At 32.1% G+C, this 25,818-nt stretch overlaps 2 protein-coding genes and 1 long non-coding RNA gene across 3 annotated transcripts in view; 1 reads left to right on the forward strand and 2 right to left on the reverse strand.

Annotated features, from left to right (window-relative positions):
- Positions 1–16,792, reverse strand: LOC109149987 (lysosomal Pro-X carboxypeptidase-like). Its single transcript, XM_019297979.1, has 11 exons — positions 16,788–16,792; positions 3,639–4,050; positions 3,335–3,521; positions 3,088–3,221; positions 2,610–2,725; positions 2,375–2,498; positions 2,127–2,285; positions 1,141–1,296; positions 678–757; positions 503–552; positions 1–231 (listed from the first exon to the last, which is right to left on the reverse strand). The coding sequence occupies exons 2-11, from the start codon at positions 4,044–4,046 to the stop codon at positions 113–115; spliced, it is 1,533 nt and encodes a 510-aa protein (XP_019153524.1). The 5' UTR covers positions 4,047–4,050; positions 16,788–16,792; the 3' UTR covers positions 1–112.
- LOC109150041 (lysosomal Pro-X carboxypeptidase-like) lies at positions 7,326–8,635 on the reverse strand. Its single transcript, XM_019298016.1, has 4 exons — positions 8,483–8,635; positions 8,095–8,174; positions 7,918–7,967; positions 7,326–7,708 (listed from the first exon to the last, which is right to left on the reverse strand). Exons 1-4 carry the CDS (start codon positions 8,624–8,626, stop codon positions 7,575–7,577), a joined length of 408 nt encoding a protein of 135 aa, XP_019153561.1. The 5' UTR covers positions 8,627–8,635; the 3' UTR covers positions 7,326–7,574.
- The window catches only part of LOC109150056, a 21,821-nt gene continuing 9,367 nt past the window's right edge, over positions 13,365–25,818 (forward strand). Inside the window, exon 1 of the long non-coding RNA XR_002049081.1 lies at positions 13,365–13,437. This is a non-coding gene — a long non-coding RNA (uncharacterized LOC109150056). The remainder of the gene's footprint in view (positions 13,438–25,818) is intronic.

The raw sequence follows: 25,818 nt of genomic DNA on the forward strand, positions 1-25,818 counted from the left end.
TTGGTGATAAGTAGGGTGACAATGTAACACATTTGTCAATGTCTTTAAGTATTTTTTTTATTGATGATACATCACGTTCTCAACACTGTCTTGTTCAAATTGAAAAACCCAATCAATAATGATAATATTGAGAGATCCATTCCTGTATGATTTCTACCTCCTTCCTCCTCACATCTTTTAGCCATTTTGGATCTTCCTTTGTTGAGAATTTAAGGTCCACATGATGCGCACCTATTGCACCAAAAAAAAAAAAAAAAAAAAAAAAACAAACAAACAAACAAAACAAAACAAAAAATCTTTAGAAGAATATATTATATACAGTCTCATTTGTATTTAAGCGCATGTAAATATATAATTTATGGTGTCTAAAATTTGATATTTGAGAAGCACCCACTTTTAAGTTATATATTAAGGTGGTCATATAATCGATTCCAACACCTTAAAATGTGTATGAGAGAGATTTACTAACACCTTAAAATGTGTATGAGAGAGATTTACTAACCTTCTTTTGCAGTGATAGCAACTAAAGATTTAGAGATACTTTTTAACACCCTGTCATATTAAAGAAAAATTATTTTCATCAATATAAATGTCAAATATTTTTTAAGTACATAATTAAATAAGTAAAAATGCACAAAAAAAAAAAAAAAGAAGATTATTTATAATTTTATACTTACCCTCCTGCACTCCATGGATCCCTCAATCCGTTAAAGAAGATGATGTTGCTACCAAACTTTTTTAAAACCCTCTCAATGTTCTGTTTATTCAAACAACATTTGAACAATTGAAGCTCTTTTTTCTTTAATGACAATATAAAATATAAATATTGAAAAATTCAACAATGTCAATTCTGGAAATAATGACTGATAAAAATAGCAAGTAACTAAACATATTTTAAATTTTAGTAAGTTATGCAATTAGTTTAATATGATAGAGATTGGAAAATGCTAATTGCATTCCCTAATTCTACTCAACTTTTACTCTTTCACTTCAACTTTCGATATAAACGTTTTTTTTTTTGTAACCCAAAAACAAAGAGTAAAAGTGAAAAAATAAATATTAAAAATTTATGTAGTAAAACTCGTTTTGATTATATCTAGATTTAGTAGTCCTGTCCTAGGCGTGACCTAATATACTTACGTGGCCCCCGAACTCCGTGGTAATCCAATTGGGCCTGGGCTCAATTTTGAAGGTGTCTTTGCAAAATTGGACCCTTCCATTGTAGTCCCATTCCGAGGCTGGGAAAATGCTATCCTTATTATTACCATCTGCTGGCATTATCATCTCCGTACAAATCTGGAACAATAACAATTAATAATAATAATAATAATAATAATAATAATTTTAACAACAACAACAACAATAATGGGGGTGTTTGGTAGACAATTGTTAGCTGATTGGGTTAGTGGGTTTGCCTAGTTGATAACATTAGCTGATTATAGAAAGATGTTTAGTAAATTAATTGTTAGCTGATAGCTGATTACATGCAAAATGATTTTCTTATACTTACTCTCTAATTTCTAAATTGAAAAAAAATGTATAAGGATTTTTTTTTTTCCTTTATAAAGAAAGAAAGAAAAAAGTTTCATTAGTAAATGCAGCACCGTAATCATACTTAAACTTTTCTAATGTTAGAAAAAAAATTGAAATAGGGTTCACACCAGAGTTTGATTATAGTAATATCTTTATATATATGAGTTGAGTTCAAATGAGGACCACTATATTATAGAGGAATGTGAGGACTGGTGTAGTCATATGCCACAGTTTGTATGTTGTGTGCATATGTTTATTAATTAATAGATCTTGGGTTCGAAACTTGGTGTTTACATGTATTCTTGTGTGCCATCGAAACTTGGTGTTTACATGTATTCTTGTGTGCCATTGTGTGCATAATACTAATTTGTTGTGTGTCCGTAATCAGTCCGCACAATTCTCTATATATTTTGATCCTTATGTCAACTCAACCCTATATATATATATATATGAGATCAAATCTAATTAATTTTAATGGTCTACATTAAATATTTCCTCAATTGAAAGATAAAATTTGAAATTTGGAAAAATTGAAAAACTGATTGATTTCATTTGAAATAACTGGACAAAAAGTTTTAGATATAAGCTGGTACCTGCCAGTTCCACTGTGCAGCACTTTGTTCAAAATCTAAAGGATTTCCGGGATCAAAACAATTGACTTCCCTGCTGTAGTTATAGCATATGTTCACTGCTGCATACAGCTTCTTCACTGGGTCACTCCCATGCCTTGGATCATCAATTGCTTTACACATCTATTTATTTTACACAATTATTTACTTTCATCTTCAAAATGATTTAATAATAATAATAATAATAGTAATAATAATGTGGAGTTTATTACTTGTTTGATAGGATAAGGTGGCAACGGATTGAAGAGGTTTCCAGGAGTTGGATAATCAGCCATGGCTGTGGAAATGTATGCTGAACCAAGCCAATCTACAAGGCTGCCTATACTAAAATTTGTCCTATGTATATATATTCATAAAAATTAAATTAAAGCAGAGAAAAATGTTATATATTATTAGGTTAAAAATGATATGATTTAAGTAAATTAAACATAAATTAATTAAACTTACTTGCTGCATATCCTGAATGATTTTCTGAGTCTCTCTAATCCACCACTTTGTTTAGCTATGTCTTGAAGAAATTGCCATGATCCCTTGATCACCTTGTAGCAATTCTCACTCTCACTCTATTAAACAATATATATAGGATGTTTCATTTTGAATTTTTTTAAATTAAAAATTGACCCACCCTCAAGGGCCTGACACAACATTTTGGAGATTGTAGATCACGATGACTCAATGGTTCAACAGACAGCTGGTAAAATGTCGATGCGGACAAGAGATCTGCCCACTTTGAACATAATCCCCACACTATTGGTGCTGAGATTCGAACTTTAATCTCTTTTCTCAAATACTGTCTACTGAACCAGTGAGACAAATAGGTTCTCAGATTCTACCAAATGCCATGCTTTGACAATTTTTTTTAAAGTGAAACTCTACACATATATTTTAGGAAAGTGCAAGAGATTAGAGCAAGAAATATAATTACCCTAAAGTCTTGGGTGACGACATCATTGTAGGCATAAGGGGAAATAATATTGTCATAAAGGAGGATTGGAGCTGAAGATGCCAATGCTCCAATGGTCACATGTGGGTACTTCAGTCTAAACCATGTTGCCAATGCTGTCCACAAGTTTTAAACCAAAAATAATAATAATAATAATAATAATAAATCATACCCACCAATAATAAGTCAATTAAAAAAATGATTAAATGCAAAAAAGGAAAGCACATACATCCTCCATAAGAACCTCCGAACACCACTACTGGTGAATCAATTACTGTCAAATTCTTTTTCAGATCAATTATCAAAGTTGCATAATCTGCCAATGCCTGTGTTGAACTCAAATACCCTAGTGTTTTCGAACTCGAAGTTGCTTCTTTCACTCCTCCAAATGGTACAGACTTTCCATAAAACCGATGCTATGTTTTCAAAAAAAAAAATATTAATAAAAAGAATTTTAGTACTCTATGGTACGGTATAATTAATTCCAAAAAGATACCAAATTACCAATTAACTTCGTTCTAATTTGAATTTACCTCAATAAAGACAACAAGAGCATTGAAGTGGGGAGCAAATTCGATGATGGAGCCAGTTTCCCGAGCAAAGGGTTCAATGTCATCTTCACCTCCCATGTACACAAAGATTGGAGCCATATTCTTGGCACCACCCCAATATTTGTCATTGATGAGATACCTCTGCTGGAAAGTTTGGTAACTTTGAGGAGTAAATGTGAAGTGGTCAAGAATTTGAGTAAAATATTTTGTGTCATAAACTTGATTATTATAAGTGGTCTTGGTAGAAGCTGCTGAGAACCCATCTGGCTCGTTGATTATGGTAGGAAATGGAAATGGAAATGTGGGTGTAGTTTTGGCAAAGGAGATAGCAAAATAGGAGAAGAGGAGGAGCAATAATATTCTTGAATTCATGATTGTGCTTGTATACATGGAACTTAATTTTGTGTCTATTATGGTGTTCGATATTTATATATTAAATTATTACTCAAGTTTCATGTACACTACTGAAAAGTTTGAATATTATTTTGTTTTGGGTTGTGGAGCAATCTTATCAACAGGTACTGGCCCACTTGGGATAGTTCATATTGAAAATTCAAGTGCCACGTCATACCCTAGTGGAATTCTTTAAACATCACATCAAAGAATTTTATCGACTTTAATTTACGAGAAAACTAGCTCAAACTCATAAAGAGAGTTGCATTTGATAATTATCAACTCAATTAATTGACCTTACTTAAGTTTATACTTCTTGTAAACCCTTGTTATTAAAGTTGGAAAATACAATGGGGTAACCTTAATTAAGTTGGTCAAATAATTAATTTGAAGATGACCAAAAAAATCTATGTTTGAATTTTGAATCTTTGTAAGAGTTTAGATCACTAGCTATTAGAAACTTAAATAATATTATATATGGAATTGTAAATATTATTTTAAATTTAATAATAAGAATTTTATTAAACAATTGAGACAAAAACTTATGTGAGACCGTCTCACGGATCCTTATCGTCTGTGAGTTGGATCGGGTCAATATCAAATGTAGTACTTATACTAAAAAAATCTAATCTAATAATACTAATAAGGAATAAAATACTTATTACTTATATGAGAAAATGTAATACTTTTACATTTTGATATAAAAGTATTACATTTTTACTCAAAAGTAACAAACATGCATTTGACAATAACATTACTTATAAGGAAAAAAATGTAATACTTTTGTTAACTACCGAAATAGTCCATTGACTATAGTGAAATTATCAATTTAGTCCTTGAGTAATTAAGTCCTCAACTTTAAAAATCTTAACCAATTTGATCATATTCCCCATTTGTTTAGCTGTCAACATCCGTTTACTCATGACCAAATTGATAATTTCGCTTCAGTTTAATAAGAGAGGATGGAAATGACGTCACTAAAACACGTGCTTACAACTTGCCAAATTACACCTTCACTAAGGCTCGAACTCACAACCTTCCAAATGGAAGTCTAACACGGGTACCATTAGACCACATAGTCTTGGTTCTCAACATTATATATAAATGGATGAATATTGCTAAAATACGTAAATGTCAAGCGTTCCACGTTGTCGTTGACAAGTTCTTCTAATAATTTCACTACCCTTTTTCTAATAATTTAACAGCACGTTTGGTTCACGGAACGAATTTTAGGGTAATAAGAATGTTATTCCATAAGGAATGAAATATGCAAGGAATAGAATATGAATTATATTCTATTGTTTGATTTGCGGAAGGAATAGACTTTAGAAATTATATTACAGTGTTTGGTTGGTTTAAGCAATAGAAATGAAATATATTTTAAAAGACACAAATACCCTTATAAAAATATGTGGTACCGGTGGTGGTGGTGGTGGTAATTGTGGCGACAGTGGCGATGGCGGTGGTGGTGGTGGTGGTAATTGTGGTGACAGTGGCGGTGGCGGTGGCGGTGGTGAGGTGGTGGTGATGGTGGCGGTGATGATGGTGAAATAGGAAATAAATTTAATTAGGGGTAAAATAAGAAATATATATATATATATATATATATATATATATATATATATATATATATATATATATATATATATATATATATGTAAGGGTATTTTTGACATTTGTAATATAAAAGCTATTACATAAGCATGAGAATAATTAATACCGAAGGTTCCCCTTAGGAATGACTATTCCCCTTACAAAAGGAATAGGTCATTCCTAGGAATAATATTCTCATGACAAAGTGACGAACCAAACAATGGAATAGGTCTATTCCAAAGAATGTCTTGACATTTTTGACCTATTTCATGAATCAAACATGCCATAAGTGTAGTTTTCCCTAGTTTCTCCACATCCACATTCCTTGACAGTTGACATGTCGGCATGTCGCCAATGTGGGTCAGTGTTATTAACTTATTATGCTATTATTTAAAAAAAAAAAAAAAAAAAAAAAAAAAAAAAAAAAAAAAAACTTATTATGCTAAATGGGAATCTCGTAAACTTTGAAGGGAGAAATCTGAGGCAAATTCTACTGGAACCATGAATAAATGCTTTTTAATATATAGATGGTTCATTATTTGTATACTAAAAATTTATTATTTGAAAATATATTAAGTAATGAACTTTCAAAAAAAAAATAAACAGTTAATGTATTAAAAATAAATATTTAAAAAAAAAAAATAAACATTTAGTATATTAAAAATGTACTTTATGTTAGTGTTTCACCTTATAATTACTATGTGAATCATTGTCCATGGTTGAAAATCTTATGGCTGGGCCATTGGGATGTTATGATGTCAGGCAAAATTATATTATATATGAACTATGATCTATATTGTAATGTCAACCATTAATAAAAATTTTCAATAAATATTGAAAGTTTATTTTTAATATATTGAAAGCTCGAAGAGCACAGTTCAGCTTTGTGAGAGGCAAACAATTTAAATCTATATTGTTTACCTTGGCAATGCCAAGGTTGGACATCAATGAATTTGCTGTATTGCATTACCATTCTAAAATTTTCAATAATCTTTAGTTTCCTCACTTTTTTTCCCAATTCAAATATGTTGAAAATTAATTTCTCGATTACTCATCCTTTTTGTACCTATAATATATTCTGTATCATCAAATTAAATTTCTTACTTAGAAGAATTCAAATTCACTTAAATTCCAAATGAGTCATATCAAAAGTGGATATCACTAGAAATTATACAACAAAACATTTACAAAAAATGTCATTTTCATTCAGCCAAACTTTCCAACAAATAGCAATAATTCTATCACGCTACTACGTTATTAGCTGCATGCCTGACTGGAATTTCAGACCAATAATTCGTCACCCCAGTTTTATTTGTCATTCAGCCATATGTACATTGAACCAGTTGTTACACAGGGGACCATGGTCCACAGTGCTAGGTGTACCATGGTCGTGAAATGAAACTATAATAAAATTAAAATAACGCATTAATGTTGTTGTAATGAAACTAGTGTGTGAAAAATAAAACTAAAAAATAGAGCCTATTCAACAACGTATATTGTCAAATGAAACTGTAGTATAATTAAAATGATGATACTTTGGTGTTGTTATAATGAAACTGTAGATTTGTGTGAAAAGGTATTCTCACACCGAATATCATCTCAAAATATGGACTGAAATGATATCAAATAGAATGTTGGCTAAGCATAAAACATGTCAAGTAATTGAGAGCTAGCTCTAACAAGTTGATTGGAAAGTTCATAGAATTAAATAATTATGAAGGAATTAACAAAAGTACAAATTAAAGTAATATAACGAGCAATTGCAAAATAGTCTCTAAGTATTTATTTTCTCCACCACTTTAATTAATTATCTTTGTGTAATTATATTGTGGGATATTACATAAGAGTGGTGTTCAACCCGTGTGCACCTTTGAATAGTTATTGTGAATTTCTACGTAACCCAAAAAAAAAAAAATTAAAACAATCAAAATTCTAAATTAAATCTGTTAAACTATGATAATATTGAGAAATCCATTTCTGTATGATTTCAACCTCCTTCCTCCTCACATCTTTTAGCCATTTTGGATCTTCCTTTGTTGAGAATCTAAGGTCCACATGATGCGCACCTATTACAAACAAACAAACAAAAAAACAAATTTTTTCCCTTAAAAAATTATATACAGTCTCATTTGCATTTAAGCGCATGTAAATATATAATTTATGGTGTCTAAAACCTAATATTCGAGTAATACCCACTTTTAAGTTATATTAAGAAGGTCATATGATATAAACGATTCCAATACCTTAATTTAAATGTGTCAGAGAAATTACTAACCTTCTTTTGCGATAATAGCAACTAAAGATTTAGAGATATTTTTTAGCACCCTGTCAAATTAAAAGAAAATATTATTTTGATCAGTATAAATACCAAATATTTTTAAGTACATAATTAAATAAGTACAAATACACGCAAAAAAAAAAAAAAAAAGATTATTTATAATTTTATACTTACCCTCCCGCACTCCATGGATCCCTCAATCCGTTAAAGAAGATGATGTTGCTACCAAACCTTTTTAAAACCCTCTCAATGTTCTGTTCATTCAAACAACATTTGAACAATTGAAGCTCTTTTTCTTTTTCTTTTTAATGACAATATAATATAAAATATAAATATTGAAAAATTCAACATTGACAATTGTGAAAATAATGACTGATAAATATAGAAAGTAACTAAATATATTTTAAATTTTAATAAGTTATGCAATTAGTTTAACATGCATCACTTTCTATTTGTAGCAATCACTATTTTTTCCATCATATGATAGAGTTTTGATTGGAAAATGTAAATTGAAATCTCTAAATCTACTTTCAACTTTTACTCTCTCACTTAATATACTTACGTGGCCCCCGAACTCCGTGGTAATCCAATTGGGCCGGGGCTCGATTTTGAAGGCTTCTTTGCAATATTGGGCCCTTTCATTATAGTCCCATTCCGAAGCTGGGAAAATGCTATCCTTATTGCTACCACCTAATGGCATTATCATCTCCGTACAAGCCTAGAATAATAACAATTAATAATAATTTTAACCACAATAATAATAATAATAATAATAATAATAATAATAATAATAATAATAATAATAATAATATGCTTTTCATCTCTAATTTAGAGTTTATATTTTTATTTTGTAATTTATTGTGAAACCCAATGAGCTTTATATAATCATTATGTTTAACAATATAATTAATATTTCGTTATTTTCTACAAACCATTTGCAGGAATAATGTAACTAATGATAAGTTGTCAAAGGCTCAAAGCTCAAGATCACCATATATTTTAAATTATAATTTACCAAATTTATAGTTAATTAAATGAAATCAGATTATTTAAAATAATTTGGTTCAAAAGTGGTAGGGTATATACACACAAACGTTTAGGGCTTGTTTACTAATCGAAACATTTCTCTAATTTTTTGAAAAACTAAAAAATTGGAGAACAAAAAATATAAAACATGTTTACTAACACAGTTTTCTAAGTTTTTTTAAAAACTGGAAAACTACTAAAAACTGTTTTCTATTTGGTTTAGTGGTTCACTTTTTACTGCTTAGGTTTGGTCTAACATTTATGGTTTAGATTTAATATTTAATTTTTAAGGTGCGTGGTTTTTGTGCTTAAGGTGCGTGATTTTTGTGCTTAAGGTGCGTGGAGACTGGAGTTTGTGTTTCAGGTCCGTGAGTTTTGTGCTTAAGGTGCGTGGGTTGTGTACTTAATGTGAGTAGTTGTTGAAACTTAAAGGTGTGTGAGTTTTGTACTTAAGGTGCGTGAGTTTTGTGCTTAAGGTGCGTGGATTTTGTGTTTAATGTGAATAGTTGTTGAAACTTAAGGTGCGTGAGTTTTCTTCTTAAGGTGCGTTGTTTTCCTTCTTAAGATGCGTGATTTGTATGCTTAAGGTGCGTCATGCTTAAGGTGAAACTTAAGGTGAACCATTTTAAAACCTTAGGTGCGTGGTTTGTGTTCTTAAGGTGCTTTGTTGTGTGCTTAAGGTGCGTGGTTTGTGTTCTTAAGGTGTTTTGTTTGTGTGCTTAAGGTGTATGGTTTGTGTACTTTAGGTGCATCATTTTAGTGCTTAAGGTGTGTGGTTTGTGTTCTTAAGGTGTTTTGTTTGTGTGCTTAAGGTGCGTGGTTTGTGTACATTTAAGGTGCACCATTTTAATGCTTAAGGTGCGTCCTTCGCACAACCGCACGGAACCCTTCACCTAAACCCTCCCCCCCCCCCCCCCCCCCTTCTCTCTGTATATATATATATATATATATATATATATATATATATATATATATATATATATATATATAATGCTGAGACCTTCATATTTCTCAATTTATCGATTAGATTATCTCTCTATCTCTCTCTAATTTTTTATTTTTTTTGAAAGAGGACCGAAAATTATGAATTCTAAATTATCCTTTAAGGTAAATTAGTCTATTTATAAAACTAATGCATCGGCAAAACAAGAAGAGATTCATACTTTTCCTCCCATTCTACACCTATTCATTGCCAACAAAAAAAACTAAAAAACTCACTACCAATTCATTCCCTTATACTCCAACTTCGACTACACGACCTTCAATGACATACTAGCACCCTAACTCCCGCACACTAAAAAAATGCACACAACTGACCATGAAAAAGCACAACTTAACGTCGAAGACTGCACAACTACAGTGGCCACAGTGCACAATAGTACATTGTGCACTGTATTAATGCATGATCCACAGGTTTCGATATGCTTTGACTCCTATATCAATGCATGAGCATGTGCTTTAACATATGGAGTATAACCATGCTTTATTTGTTCTAAGAATTTTTTTTTTTATTAATTTGTAAAAAAATGTGAATTTATCCATATTTTATACCTTCCATTTATATTGATCTTATGAATAATGTTTTTTGTATTAATTTAATCTTTCTTAAAAAATTTAAAATTAAATCTCAGTGAATTAGTTATAAATTTAATGAATTACAATTTTGCTCCAAATAAATTATAGAAAAATCACAATCATTAATTTATCAAAATAAATATATAATGATAAATTCTCACTTTTTACATGGATGTCTTGTCATTTAAAAAAAGCACAATAATTACAATATAATTAACCACTAATTAATACGGAGTATAAGTTTTCCCCATCTTTAAGCTTCATCAACTCGATCATGATCCAAAGCCTAGCTTATTAAAATAATTGTACATTGAAATTTAAAATCCCACCCAACTTGGCAACTTCACCAACTAGTTTAGCTGGCTGTCCATGAACTATTAAAACGTTGTGGGTAAAATAATGTCCTATAATTATTTTTTTTTAATGACACTTCAATCTTTCATTAATTATGGTAATAATTTGGATTTAGTTTTTTAGTTACTTATTCAATATGTCTTTAAATTTTTTACTGAAATAGTTGATTTAATCTCTATATTTAAAATTTCTGTAAAAACAAAAATGACCAATAAATTTGAAAAGTTCTCAATGAGTAAATTGAAGAAATACCATGTATGATGTATGGAATTGTTGGGTGTCGTCCGAGTTCAACACGTGCTCGATTCGAGACGTGGCGTTGTGGCTTACCATGGAGAGATGGGGTTAAATGGTCCACCTATTTATCACCGGTTGGTTTTAAATAGGATATGACAACCAGATATAGTTAAGTGTGCTTGACTTACTGCAGTCACAGAATGGGTGCCCTGGGAAGTAAGCATAATGCAGCGCTGAGGTCCATCAATTGGTATCAGAGCCGTGGTCACGGGTTCGAATCGATGGTGAGGCGAAAGCCGAGTCTAGTCCCAGGTGGAATGTGGCGTAGGTCGGGCCAAGTCCTGGGAGGGGATGATGGGCGCAGAGGGTAAGGACCGAGTCAGGCATGCTGCGCAACTGGGCTTGGTGTTCAAAGGTTACCGCAGGTGCTCGGGGATTGTTGGGATTGTTGAGCGTCAGCCGGGTTGGCTGAATTCAGCCCCTGCTCGATTCGAGACATTAGGGTATACTGCGCAACTGAGCTTGGTGTTCAAAGGTTGCAGCAGGTGCTGGGGAATTGTTGGGCCTCGGCCGAGACCTACTTATTAACAATTGGTTTTAAGTAGAATATAACAATCAAATAGTTAAAATAACTCTATGATTTAATAAGAGTAAAATAGAGTACTAATTATGCCAATTTGAGTAGAATATAACAATCAAATAGTTAAAACAACAATTTGGACTTAAAAAAACTAATAGCAGTATCATTGGAAGAAGCATTATCAACAGTGACAGAAAAAACATCCCTAATCCCCCAGTCAATCAAACAACTCTCTAATGCCTTGGCTATATGCTCACCCTTGTGAGAAGAAATAGGGACAAAGAATATGATTTTCTTATTCAGCTTCCACTGATCATCTATGAAATGGGCTGTAATGCACATATAATTGATCCTCTGCACAGAGGTCCAGGTATCAGTTGTCAAACTGACCCTTTGAGTGTTAAGTCTAAACAGCTTCTTGAGGTTTAATCTTTCATCAAGGTAAATTTGGTAAATGTCCCTTGAAATTGTCCACCTAGAAGGTATACAAAATCTAGGGCAAGCAACCAAAATAAACCTTTTAAAACCTTGCCCCTCCACAAACCTAAATGGAAGCTCATCAATAATTATCATCTCACATAATGCCCTCCTAATGGCTTCCTGATTGAAAACCCAAGTCCCTAACTCCCCAACAACCCCTTCAGAACCCCCACCCCCTTGAGTATCAAATGTTGTCATTGCAGTGAAAGTAAGCAGTGACTGCCTAGTCTCCTTAGAATGTGGATTTTTTAGACAAGCCAACATATGATTTCTTAAAGAGGTAGTACCATGCTTTTTACTCTCACAGTGATAGACTTTAGCACAATATATACATTTCCCCTTTACTACTTTGTTTTCAGAATCATATATCTTTTCAAAATGTTCCCAGACCTTAGATCTAGACTCCACATTCTTCCTCTTCTGTGCAGGAACAGCAGGATTAACCTCAGGCTGCTGAGGAGCATTTGTCTCAGTGCCTTGGGTTACTCCTCCAGGCCCCTCCTCAGTTGAGGGTGGAAGTCCAGATTGAGTCATTTGAGTGGCACTTTCCATCTACAAAGATGGGTACCAGTTTTCACTTTTCAGTTTGTGTGAGTGTGACATAACACATTAACACTAAAACTACCACATAAATTACATAATAAACAATTAAACATACAAAGATATCCAGAATCAGACACATGGACATAGTAGTTTGTGTCATCATTTTTCCAGATTTAACAATTAGCAATTAAGGGTCATACATCCATAAACTGATAGACATAATAACATATACAATTATACAAACAAATCCAGATTCAGGAACTCAGTCCAGATCATCATTATCTGGATTTGAGTTAAGGGCTTCCACCAATAAATGGAAATTCACACACTGGAGATTTCACATTTTAGCCTTTAACTCGGATTGGTAGATTACAAATTTGCATGGAATAAAATTCAGATTTCACAAAATCAACACTTAGAAATTAGTTTGTAAAAGGCTTCCACCAACAAATAGCATAATATATGAATATATCACCAAATATTCATCACAGACTCATTGTAGAAAAGACAGAACACAATACATCTCAGTATCTCACATAAATGAAGATATATAAAACTAGGGTTTTCGATTTCACACTGCTTTCTCAAAATATTCACCACATATCATCATAATGATATAATATAACACAAAGTCACAAACATTTTCTTAATATAAACTAGGGTTTACGATTTACTTGATTTCTCCCAAATAATCCCCGGAGAACAAGGGCTTCTAATCACCAGTTCACCACGGCTTCCACCACTTAGACTCTCAGAGAGACAGAGACAGAGAGTAAGAGATTAGAGATTAGAGATTGCAACGCTTCGATTCTGAGAACCCTGAGATTAGACAATAGAGATTAAGAGATTAGAGATTTAGAGATTACAGATTAGAGAGTAAGACTGTAAGAGATTAGAGATTAGAGAAATAGAGACTAAGATATTAGAGATTAAGAGATTAGAGATTTACCTTACGGATTTACAGAATCAGAGATGACTGATGAGTCTTGAGAGAACTGAGACTCTGAGAGACTGAGAGTCTGAGACTCTGAGTCTCTGAGAGAGTGAGACTCTGAGAGTCTGAGAGACTGAGAGAGTGAGAGTCTGAGAGAGTTGAGAGTCTGAGAGAGTTGAGAGTCGAGAGAATGAGAGATGCGATCTCAGATCTCAAACCCTAGGTCAGCTGCGCAGATGAGATAATGAAGACCAAGTGTTGGAAGGCATATATATATACATTGATGGAACGGCGCCGTTTAATACAAAGCCTTAGGGAACCCTAGCATAGTTCGGGTATTCGGACGGGTCGGTTGGCAAAATTGTATACCCCACCCGAACCTTCTAAACCGACGCCGTATTGCATGGCGGATCGGGTAATGAGAGTCGGGTTCGGGTCATTCCGGGTTGGTCTCTCTCGGTCGTCGGGTCGGTCGGTTTGAACGGGTGGGTCGGGTTGTGCACAGGCCTAATCACACTTTAATTCTACTATTTAATGGCTAAATAAATGAAAAAAAAATGTAGACGCCTAAGTAACATTCATTAAACTAATATAATATTTAAAAAATCAGTGTAATGAAAGGTAAGTAAATGGTCGCATTTTAATTACTTTCAAAAGTGGATCCTACTAGCTTTCACATCATCAAATTTGCAATTCCTTTACTATTTTTCTACATCCTTGCAATACCCTCTCACTTTTAAAAAACAGTCCAACTTTCAATAATATATATATATATATATATATATATATATATATATATATATATATATATATATATATATATATATATATATATATATATATATAGATCGAAAACTGGAAAACTTTGACAACTTTTTATGTCATTTGCAAGTTTTCTAAAAAAGAAAGCTTGCAACAAATGTAAGCAAAAAAAAAAAAAGATTAAAAAAATTATTTTATACAAAAGTATGCCAGGCCGCATCATCGATTTTGCAATTGGCAAAATTTTTGGGATGAAGACAACCTAAAGTGTGGAGTTGGAGTACAATGCATTAAAAAAAAAAGAATGAGAGTCAAATTAGTCATCAAACTACACCCAAAAAATCTGATTAGACTGTAATTTATTTATTTTTTAAAAGAAGAAGAAGTAATTGACTCATTAAACCAGCTAAAATATGCAATCCACACCAAAATGACATGTTATACTTGTGACAAGAGGTGGAATCGTCCACCTCAGGCCCGACAGTTTGTGAAGGAATTAATCATGATGATTTAACTGACCAGACTAAACTTTTGCCCACTAACAACTCAAAAAATAAAAAATAAGGACATAATATAAGATCGAACCCGCTATTAATTTTTGGTTATAAACTTATAATAATATCCTTGTTTTGGGTATGAAACAATGTTGGATTACTAAGGTAAGGAATCTAGCTAGCTAGCTGGGTACGGTGATATTCCTCAAGGGCTGTATTTTGACTAAAAATGACAGAAGAATAAGACAATTTATAGTAACATGGCGAGGGATATATGATCGATGATGATGAAGGTGGAGAGTACATGACAGTGTTTGAAACAATTAAATTATTTGAAAATACGTATTTAAATATCCACATTTCTGGAGTTTCTCCATTTCCAAGTAAAAAGGCTATCTTGCATGTATGCATGTATCCCCAAATGTATACACTTGCATAGTTGCATTATACAAATAGAATTATAAATACCATGTATATATAATGAGTTTCATAACCCAACATCATGTGCTACATACATTGAAACTTCCTTTTGATATATTAAGATTATATTTTAAATTCACTCAATTTAATAATAGATTATTTATACTAAAAAAAAAAAATAAATCAAGTAAATTTTGCATAGCGGAGATACCATTTTGAGTGGGATAGTAATTGATAGTCAATTTGAGAATTATGGCATAATCAGATGATATTTTTTTATACAGTTTTCATGTTAGCATCACCGATGAGATTTTTTTATTTTTATTTTTATATTTAAATGGATGCACCAATGGAACTATGGAAGATGAAAATAGAAATAGAAACTTTGGTCCTTAAATTATAAGGTAGTGTAAGTTTAATTCCTGATTATTTTGAGTTGCAAATTTGGCTTTTAATTAGTCACAATAGCAATTATTTCGTCTTCTTGAGATAATGAAGGACAAAAAATGTAACTTTCATTAAGTGGTTCTATACTTCTATTTCAGTCAATATTGTAATTAATTAATAAGGGTCAAAATTATAATTTATAATACTTAAAAGACTAATTAAACTTATGCTGACTCTATAAAAGTGACATTTTCTCCAAAAAAAAAAAAAAAAACTAGTAAAAATATCAAAAGATAAAGTAGAGGTTCATTCTGGAAGAAAGTTTCAGCAGTCCTAGCATCCAATGATAGAAAATGTAAAAAACTCCGATGACCATTTCAAGACAATACGTTTTTATGATGTATTCCTAATTAATTAAGATGCGTTAATCGGTCCTCTCGTCCAAAAATACGAAGGATTATATTAGTTGCAATATAATTTAAACCTGGGATGCGGTTGAGTGGAATTGACTCATCCATCCTTAACCAAAGGTCAAGAGTTTGATTATTAACTTTAAGTACGGAACAACCTTAAATCTTCAGGTCAGCTGTCCCACCCAAAAAAGGTCCCTACGCTTCAGCGAGGGGATTAGTCACAGTGTCCGATGGTGAAAATCTTGGATACACTAAAAAAAAATTTGCAATATAATTGAAATAGAAAAGAATTCACGTCATAATTTGGCATCTGAGGACAATGTTTTGTTTGATGAGGTATTAGCAAAATGTCGTTCTTGGAATAAAAGTCTGGTCAAATGTTTTTCTGTCCTTAACTTGAGAAGCATGCATAGTTTACCCAAGTTTGGACATGCATGCATCTTCGACTCCTTGGAAGAAGAAATGAAAAGTAGTAGCTAGCTTTAATTGGGTGAGATTAGATTAGAATCTTATTTAGCTGTATATGAATCAAGTTGACTATATTTAACTTGGTCACTTGGACGTGCATGCATCTAATTAATTACGGAGTACAATTTTTGTCAATTTAATTTTGTTCCGTGAAGATGCAGATCCACTAATTCAATTGAAAACTTATAAACAACAATTTATTAGACGTAACACATTATAAATTTCACAATTAATACACAATTAAAATTATGTAATTAAATTAGAGAATAAAATTAAAATATAATTATATATTCAAAGTTTGTAATTGTTTAATTCGATTGATATAATGATATTAAAATTTAATTGTAACCTTAAAAAATTAATTTTGTATGGTGTGTAAAAATATACTATTGCATTTTATTTTTTTTTGGGTGCATCCATAAGTAGTTAGGGTACAGTATTTCTAGTCATTTTTCCATTTAATTATATGGGTCATAAGTAAAATTTGCATGTCCATCATTACACAGAAGTTGGACAAAAATTTCTATCTACTTGAAAAGTGGACAACAAAATATTAGATCGACAAATTAAAACATCTAGTCTTTGACCTTATCAGATTGAAAAAATGGAATAATCACACCTTTTCCTCTATCATTGATAAAATCAAGTGTTCAACACAAGAATGAGGTGAAACCAACCACTCTAAAGAAACAGCCCGAGAGCTCGTGGCTCTAGCAAGAGCATGAGCTAATTACTTCGCAAATCGTTTAAGAGACGGTTACATTTCTAATAAAAAATTTTAATATTAAATATTAATATTTAGCACTTAATTTTTTACCTCGAACATATAAAAACTAGGTTAATTTTAAACGTGAAGTAGAATGCATACTTCAGTACTTCTACAAACTCTTGAAAAGAAATAAAACTTCGGTCTAAATTGAAGTCTTTAACATATAACATAGTGACACATAAATGAATACTCCGTAATAATTTAAATTGGAACAAATTGCACTTTTGGTCCTGTGAGTATTAGGGTACTGACAATTTGAGTACGTGACTTTCAAAACTCCCAATTTAAACCTTTAACTATGCAATTTTTGGCAGATTTGGTCCTCCAGGCCAAATTGCCGGCCAATTTTGGCCGGAAAAATTAAAACTATTTTTAATTATTTAATTATGAGGGCAAATTGGTCATTTTAGAGTCTTCTTCATTCACCCCCTTCTTCTTCGTTCCTCTTCTTCTTCGTTCTTCTTCTTCTTCATCCTTGCACTGGGAGCTGAGTCGTCCCCTGTTTCTGTCGCTTCTCCGGTGTCCAGTGCCGCCGCCACCGCCGCTCCCTCACCTATAATCGCCATGCCTCCGCCGTCTCCGTCGTCCACTACCGCCACTGCTATCCTTAACTTCGTATGGTCTATAACGGTTGACATTATCGTGTTAGTTGCTTTGTTTTCATGTTTTGATCGAGTAACCTCTATTCCCTGGACGATAGGTCGCAAACGGAGCCGGTGACTTTGAAGCCTTTTGCCTGCCATTCCCGGTGACTTTGAAGCCTTTTCCAGAAGCGCCACATTCAAACCTCCACGCCAATGGACACGTGCCGCCTCTCGCTGCCGGAAATCCTCCGGATCCTGTCCGTGTCGCCAACCCGAGCTCCTGCAACGTGACTCAACCCGAGTTCTTCGATCAACTGAGTCACCCGTGATCCCAGCTCCGGTGCTGGCAGCCTCAGCCGGATGGGGCCGACGATGGCAAGAATCTCACATGGCTTCGCGTGGCAGCTCACATCCTTCAACACAACACGAACTCCCCCGCCGTCGCCCGATAATTTCTCTTCTTCATCTCAGACATCTCTGCTGAAGAGCTTGAAATGGCGGCGGCGATGGTGTTTTTGGTGAGTGGAGATTGAGTAGCTGATGCCCAATGATTCAACTTCACAACCTTGCTTCTTCATTATATCCAGCCAAGAGGAGGATCGGATCGGATCGGAGATTAATTTGGCTCCCAGTGCAAGGATGAAGAAGAAGAAGAATGAAGAAGAAGGGGGTGAATGAAGAAGAAGACTCTAAAATGACCAATTTGCCCTCATAATTAAATAATTAAAAATAGTTTTAATTTTTCCGGCCAAAATTGGCCGGCAATTTGGCCCGGAGGACCAAATCTGCCAAAAATTGCATAGTTAAAGGTTTAAATTGGGAGTTTTGAAAGTCACATACTCAAATTGTCAGTACCCTAATACTCACAGGACCAAAAGTGCAATTTGTTCTTTAAATTGATAGCTTTGAACTGACGTGTTGACAAATAAATATCATTTTATGTTACTAAATGATTATAATATAATGATCTATCTCCACCTTAGCTTCTTCCCGCTAGTTACGTTATTGCACGTATCTGATGCTATGGTGGGTACATAGAAATATATGAACAATTAATTATATGAATTATTACATTATTAGAATTAGAAGTGCATTATAATTAATTATATATTATATTATTAGATTAAAGATATATTATAGAGTTAATTACCGAAATGGTTCATTGACTATAGCAAAATTTTCAATTTGGTCATTGACTATATTTTATAAATATAATCTCCGGTGAGCGCACTATAAATTTTATATCTACCTGCACAATGGGGCGCGAAATGACATTATGTTTAGTGGATAGTGCAACCACACATACTATCCTACGGATAGAAGGTTTTTTCTACCCTGACTGAGACAAGTATCAATATCACAACAATATCTAATGACGAGAACTCTTCCTAACGGTACTAAGCTAATAATTGAAATGTCTTGTTGCACCCCAATCTAAGCGTACATTGCTGAGTTTTAAAGACACTAGATCAAATGGTTCGTATATTGAACCTAAGTTATTTTACCCACATGAGCTCTACAAGAGGTGAAATTATTGTTGAGAAAGTTTGCTCTAGTGATAATTAGCATATTTTTCACTAACTCCCTGCATACATCCACTTTTGAGAAATATGTTCATAAAATTGAGATGCGCAGGCTTGGAAGACGTACTATTGCCTTCTGGGAGAGCGACAACCACTAAGTGTACTTTAATAGACATTTTAGAAGACGTTGAAAATCCTGAAGATTATGCCCGAAAGACTTATAGTTGTACTGTTTTTTCCTTAACTAAGTTTTTTTTTTTTTTTTTTTTTTTTTTTTTTAAGTCTTTAATTAAGGACTTCTATGCATCATATGAAGCTTCAACGGAAGATATGAGCAGCTAAATAGGATAGGAGTAATTTCTAAGAAGGGCGCTAATAATAAGTAGGTCATCATGGTACCAAATCATATAGCAAGGATTCAAAATAGTGTTCACAACATCAGAAAATTGGAGAAGAGCTTTAATACTTCCACGGACTATTGCGCAAGGATTCTAGAGGCTTAGGATTAGTCTAGCGTAAACTGAGAAACCTATGGTACATTTACTAACAAAAAGTTGTTCTCTGTTTTCTATTTTCTATTTTTTTTTTTCAGTTTTCATTCTCTGTTTTTTGTTTAGAAAACCCTTGTTTACTGACAAAAAATTTTCTCTGTTTTCTATTTTCTAATTTTTCAGTTTTCACCTAAAATTTAGTTTTTATAATATTAATATTTGAGTTAATATTTAAAATATTTTTTGGATATATTCATTTCAATGACATGTATATGAATATATAACTTTTACTTTGGATTCTAATATATGTGAGATTTCAATATCCGATATCTGGACTGAACTTCTATTACGATGTAACATAATTAAAAATATTCGAACTAATAATCTATTGAGTTCAATCAAAATCTAAAACATTATATAGAGTTTAATTATTAATTTTGATAATGTAAATAATGTCTAACTTTAAAGTGTAAGCAAATAAGTTATGTTTAAATAAGTAAAGTAAGTAGAAGAGATAGAAGATAGTGATAAGTAAAATAAAATGATAATGAATGTAATTATAGGAATGTGGTTATAGTGACATATAACTAAATAGATGATAGATGATTATGTTTTCCATTTAGAAAATAATTTTTAAGAGTGTGTTCCAGTTTTTCAAAAATTTTCAAAAATTATTTTCAGTTTTCAAAATGGGAAACTGTGCTAGTAAACATGTTTTGTGTTTTCTATTTTTCAGTTAGTAAACGGCCCCCTAATGTATCAAAAAAAAAAAAAAAATCCTTCGAGCTTTACATGGTAGGTAGACATTTCAATTTCTTTCCTACATAACTACATTATTTCCAAGGACCTTATAGTCCAATAACACCCAAATTATCCCTCACAATGGAGGTTGAAGGATCGAGTCTTAGTGGAAGCTCTTTATACTTCAATAGGTTGAGATTGATTCTTTATACTTCAATAGGTCGAGAACCTAGATACTGCATTGTAATAAAATCAATAGTATTAAAAAAAAAAAAACTACATTACTTGAATTATCTTCTATGAAATTACAATTTCCCTTTTCCTTCTAATTCCCTCCATACTACAAAATGCCCCCTAATTACAAGTGATCACTACAATCTTTGTTTTATTTCTACTGATGTGTAAATTAAAAAAGAAAAAAACGGAATATCATAATAAAGATAAAAGTAAATAATTTTTTTGATACACCATCTGACATCTCATCTCTATGAAAATAATTTGAATTATACTCAAAAAATTTGATATCAATCTTTTAATATTTTAATTGTATTAACAATTCGTTCACCAACTAACTAATTTACATTTAAATTAATAATCAAAATATTTCAGAGTTTTTTACACTTTTAATTCCACGATTGTAGTGACACTATCAGGATTGATCAGCGACTTTCAAACTTTGTAATTACAGTCAATAACTATTGTTTTTGTTGAAAAAATAGTCTTTTCAGCCATTCCGTCAAAATCTCACCAACGAGTTACATTTACGTACCATTAGTGCCAATATTGGCATGTTGGGAACAATATATGAAAGAAATAACTGATTAATTAGTCTTTTTATAGGAGGTCTTTTTTTTTTTTTTTTTTTTGCAAAAAGAATGAAGAAATAATCATGGTAACCATTCAAGCCAACGAAATTAGTAATCTTACTCCCATTTTCAAACCCATTCACATCTATTACACGTGTTATATGTGTCTAGATCGACCTTTTTAACTTTCCGATGCATGGTTACGTTCAACCGTTTGAATGTGTCGACATGCATGTGGTGGACCAACATATCACACCACTATGCTTTTCAATTACTAATACAAAATTAAGAAAGTAAGGAAAACGGTTTAGGCCCTATTTGGTAAAATAGCTGTTAGATGATAGCTGTTAACTGTTAGCTGATTGTGTTAATTAAAGGGTATAAATAATTGATAACATTAGCTGATGATAGAAAAGTGTTTGGTAAATTAGCTTGTTAGCTGATAGCTGTTTGGTATAATTTCTTTTCTCAAAAGCTAATTGAAAAAGTTGCTTGGGGTAGCTTTTTAAATTTTAGCCTTTTAAAGTTACAAAAAGCTAATTAACCAAACATTTATATTGATATTTTAACTAAATCAAACAATTAATAGTTGTCAAATAAATCAAAATTAGTCTATAGGCCAATTTTTACCAAACATGGCCTTAAGCTGTCACATTCTGTCTTGGCCTAACTTTGAATGGAAAATGCAATGCCTGCGCCCTCTTTTCTTATACTTGACTAACATATACTATTGCTCTTTTCTTATACTTGACTAACATATACTATTTTGCCTTTTTCTAATTAGCCTTGTAGCTCAAACTCTAAATTATATTTATTAATTACCAGTCCTATTTTGCATTTGTAAGTCAACCTAACTTAATGTTGACTATTTTTTTTCTTTTTTTAAAGAAAAAAAATATTATCTTAAATTTACTTCCAAATGTGATAATAATTTTTTTTTATTCATTAGCTTCCTATTAACCAATTTTCTCATGAGTTAAAAACAAGCCTCACTTAAGACTTATTTCTAACGGTAGGGTGTATGATTCAATTCCTGTCACAAATATTGAATTTTGGATTTTGATTAGTCCGCAAAAATGTATAATTTTGTGTGAAGTCTCAAAGCTAGATTGATTTGATTTACATTCTCATGAACCTTGGTTCGGGTTCATGGGGTTTAAGATATAGCTCAGTGAAGTAAAAATACTTGGGTTATCAAAAAAAAAAAAAAAAACCACAAAAGCGAGCAGCTAAGTGTGTGGAGCATTTAATCCTGTATCTTTTTTATACTAAAACTCTTAACCATAGATGAACCATGATAGTCCTCACTTTTTACACCAAAGGTTTGTTTTCATTTGAACACACCTCTATGTATATACTCCTAAATTTTGCCTTATTATTTTCCTCCTAACGTAACACTATCTAATTGAATAGTTTAACATTTGGTAAAAAATATATGGGGTCAATGCACTTAATGAATATAAATAATATTAGGTGAAAGTTATGAAGAAAAAATAACATTCTTTTATATAAAATATATAACGGTTTGAAAATAGAAAGTAGAACGTAAACGTGTAAAAAGATAATTTGTATTTCAAATTTAAAGGAGGTAGAATACACGGTTTGAGTAGTACTTAGTACGACAGTTGATTCATCACTCGGAATCACGATCATCTTTAATTTATAGAGAAAAAGTGGGAAGAAAAAATCAGAAATGATTTGAATTGAATTTAAACGTGTTTTGGGTAGATATATGATTGTGAGGTGGTCAACCGACCACAAACCTAGTCTTCATTATCCACAACGAGTTTGTTTTGAGTTTTGACTATGGCTAGCTCCAATGGACTAATTATATTGTCTCATGCACTTCATAATTAATGTTACGACGTGGTCAAGTATACTCCATAACAATATAAATAAATAAATAAATAAATAAAGCCAAATTATTATTATTATTATTATTATTATTATTATTATTATTATTATTATTATTATTAGTAATTCACCCGCGCGATGCACAGAAAAAAATCATGTTATTATAAATATAAATAAAAAATAGAAAAATTAAAATATTTTAAATTATTTAATATAATAATATTTTTGAGCTTCCATTGGTCAAGTATTTATTATTTTTATAGAATACAAAATTAAAATTAAAATTAAAATTATAATTTTGTATGGTTAATATAATATCTAATTATGTGCATATTCAAATAAACGTATAAAGATAATTTACATAATTATATTGATTTATTCTTAATTGTATTTCATCTATATTATAATTTTCACAATACAAATAATAACTAAGATAATTACATTTAGAAAGCAAATTTCAAATTTTGTATGTGTAAATTTAAACTCTAATTGAACACATTTTTTATATGATTATATAATATATAGCTATTTTATTTTTCAAAAGTATATTTTTTATATGATTATATAATATATAGCTATTTTATTTTTTAAATGTTGTGTTTTTTTTTTTATTTTATAATAAAGGATGTTGTGGCATTAATTATAACATTAATTATTTTCCAAACCATATAGCTTTATTATATAAAGGATTTTGGGATAGTGACGCATGGATTAATTGGTTAAAGACGATATTTTTTAGTCGCAGAGGTCAATAGTTTTTTTTTGAAAGCAACCGTAGCAACGATCATATATTAGAGATAACCAGCAATAGAGTCAGGTGGGATATCATCCCATTATATGGCAATAGACTGAGCAAAGACTAAAGATGCAAGAGTATGAGCTATTAAATTAGCTAATCTAGGAACAAACTTAAAAGAGCAAAAGGCAAAAGAGAGTTTTGCAACCATCAATATAGCAAAGCCAACGTCGTAAGAACGGAGAGGCCCTGTGTTGGTGGACAAGTACTGTTGTAGAGTTATGCAGTCTCTGTGGAGTTCCACCCTGTGTTCTCCTCGTCCCCTTAGCCAGGATAAAGCTTCTTTGCATGCTAGCGCCTCGGCCAATAGCGGAGAGAAGCCGTTCGGTAACCGGGTGTTGAAGGCCGAGATGAAGCCCCCATCGTCGCCGAGAAATACAGCGCCGACCGTGGCACAATTCATCGTAGGTTGATAGCCGGCGTCGAACGGGGACCGCGGCAGGTGACAGCGTGGCCGTAGCAGTGGGATGCTGTCGACCGTCGTTCGGCTGAACGGTGCACCATGCATGCACGGCAGCGGCGGACGAAGTCACCAATCTTCTCGGCGTCGGCAAGAAACGCTCCCACACCGCCCCGTTCCATGCTCTCCAAATATTGTATAAAATTGCAGTTGTGGAAATCATTTGATTAGAGTCTAGAATATCCAAAACTTCTTCAAACCAAGTGTGAAAAACATTTGTCAAGATGTTGGGGATTGGAAGGTTAGATTCGCGCCAAACGGAGCTAGCAAAGCCACACAACACCAATGCATGCATAGTGTCTTGTTGATTGATGCTACACATGACACACAAAATCACTCAAAGCAAATTCTTAGTGGTAGGGAGAATATCACTCAAAGCTCTAGAAAAGTTTTCTATTTTGGGAGATTTTTAAGCACCACAGCTTGCTCCAACAGAACTCAATAGTTTAATTCGACCACTTATCAAAATAATTTACCACCAAAAAAAGATTAATATTGCTAGGTTATATAAATAAAAATAAAAATAAAAAATCTAAGTGTTCAAATTTTAGAAAATAATCTCAAAATCTCAACAGAAAAAAAAAATGAAAAAAAAAGGAAAATTCAAGTCGTGTTTAACATACGCACTCCTTAAAATCAATTCACTACCCGATGGTGCTATTAGGAGCGTGGTAGTGTTAGAACACAAGGAGAGCATTTCGAATTTTCGAAAGCGTTGACATAATTTTTCTAGAAGATGTCTAATTAAGTTTAGTCATCCATGCTTCCATAAGAAGCACCAAAGTGCTTAATCAACAAAGCTTAAGCTAATTGAGCTTAAGCACAAAGTACCATCATACTATTCGACTTCTCTTATTTTTTAATCTTAAATAAATTTACGTTGATAATTAATATATCAATTTTTTCGTCTCATTTCAAAGAACTCGAATCCACTCTGACACGATCAAAATTAGAAGTGGAACCTCACATATATTTGTATCACAATTCACAAAATAGCCACTCAAAATGTTATTTTTACTTTAAAATAAAAAATAAAAATAACAACCTCCGCTTATGAGCAAACTTTTGTGATAGCTAGAGTTTTGACTTAACTCACTTAAGCTAAGTGTTGTATCATTTGGTATTCTTGTCGAGGGTTGATACGTATTAGGAAAGGACTATCTAATAATGCTTGATAAGGTTCAAAGAGAACCAATAAATG

The sequence above is a fragment of the Ipomoea nil genome, unplaced genomic scaffold (genome assembly GCF_001879475.1).
Source record: "Ipomoea nil cultivar Tokyo-kokei standard unplaced genomic scaffold, Asagao_1.1 scaffold0268, whole genome shotgun sequence".
Lineage (NCBI taxonomy): Eukaryota > Viridiplantae > Streptophyta > Magnoliopsida > Solanales > Convolvulaceae > Ipomoea > Ipomoea nil.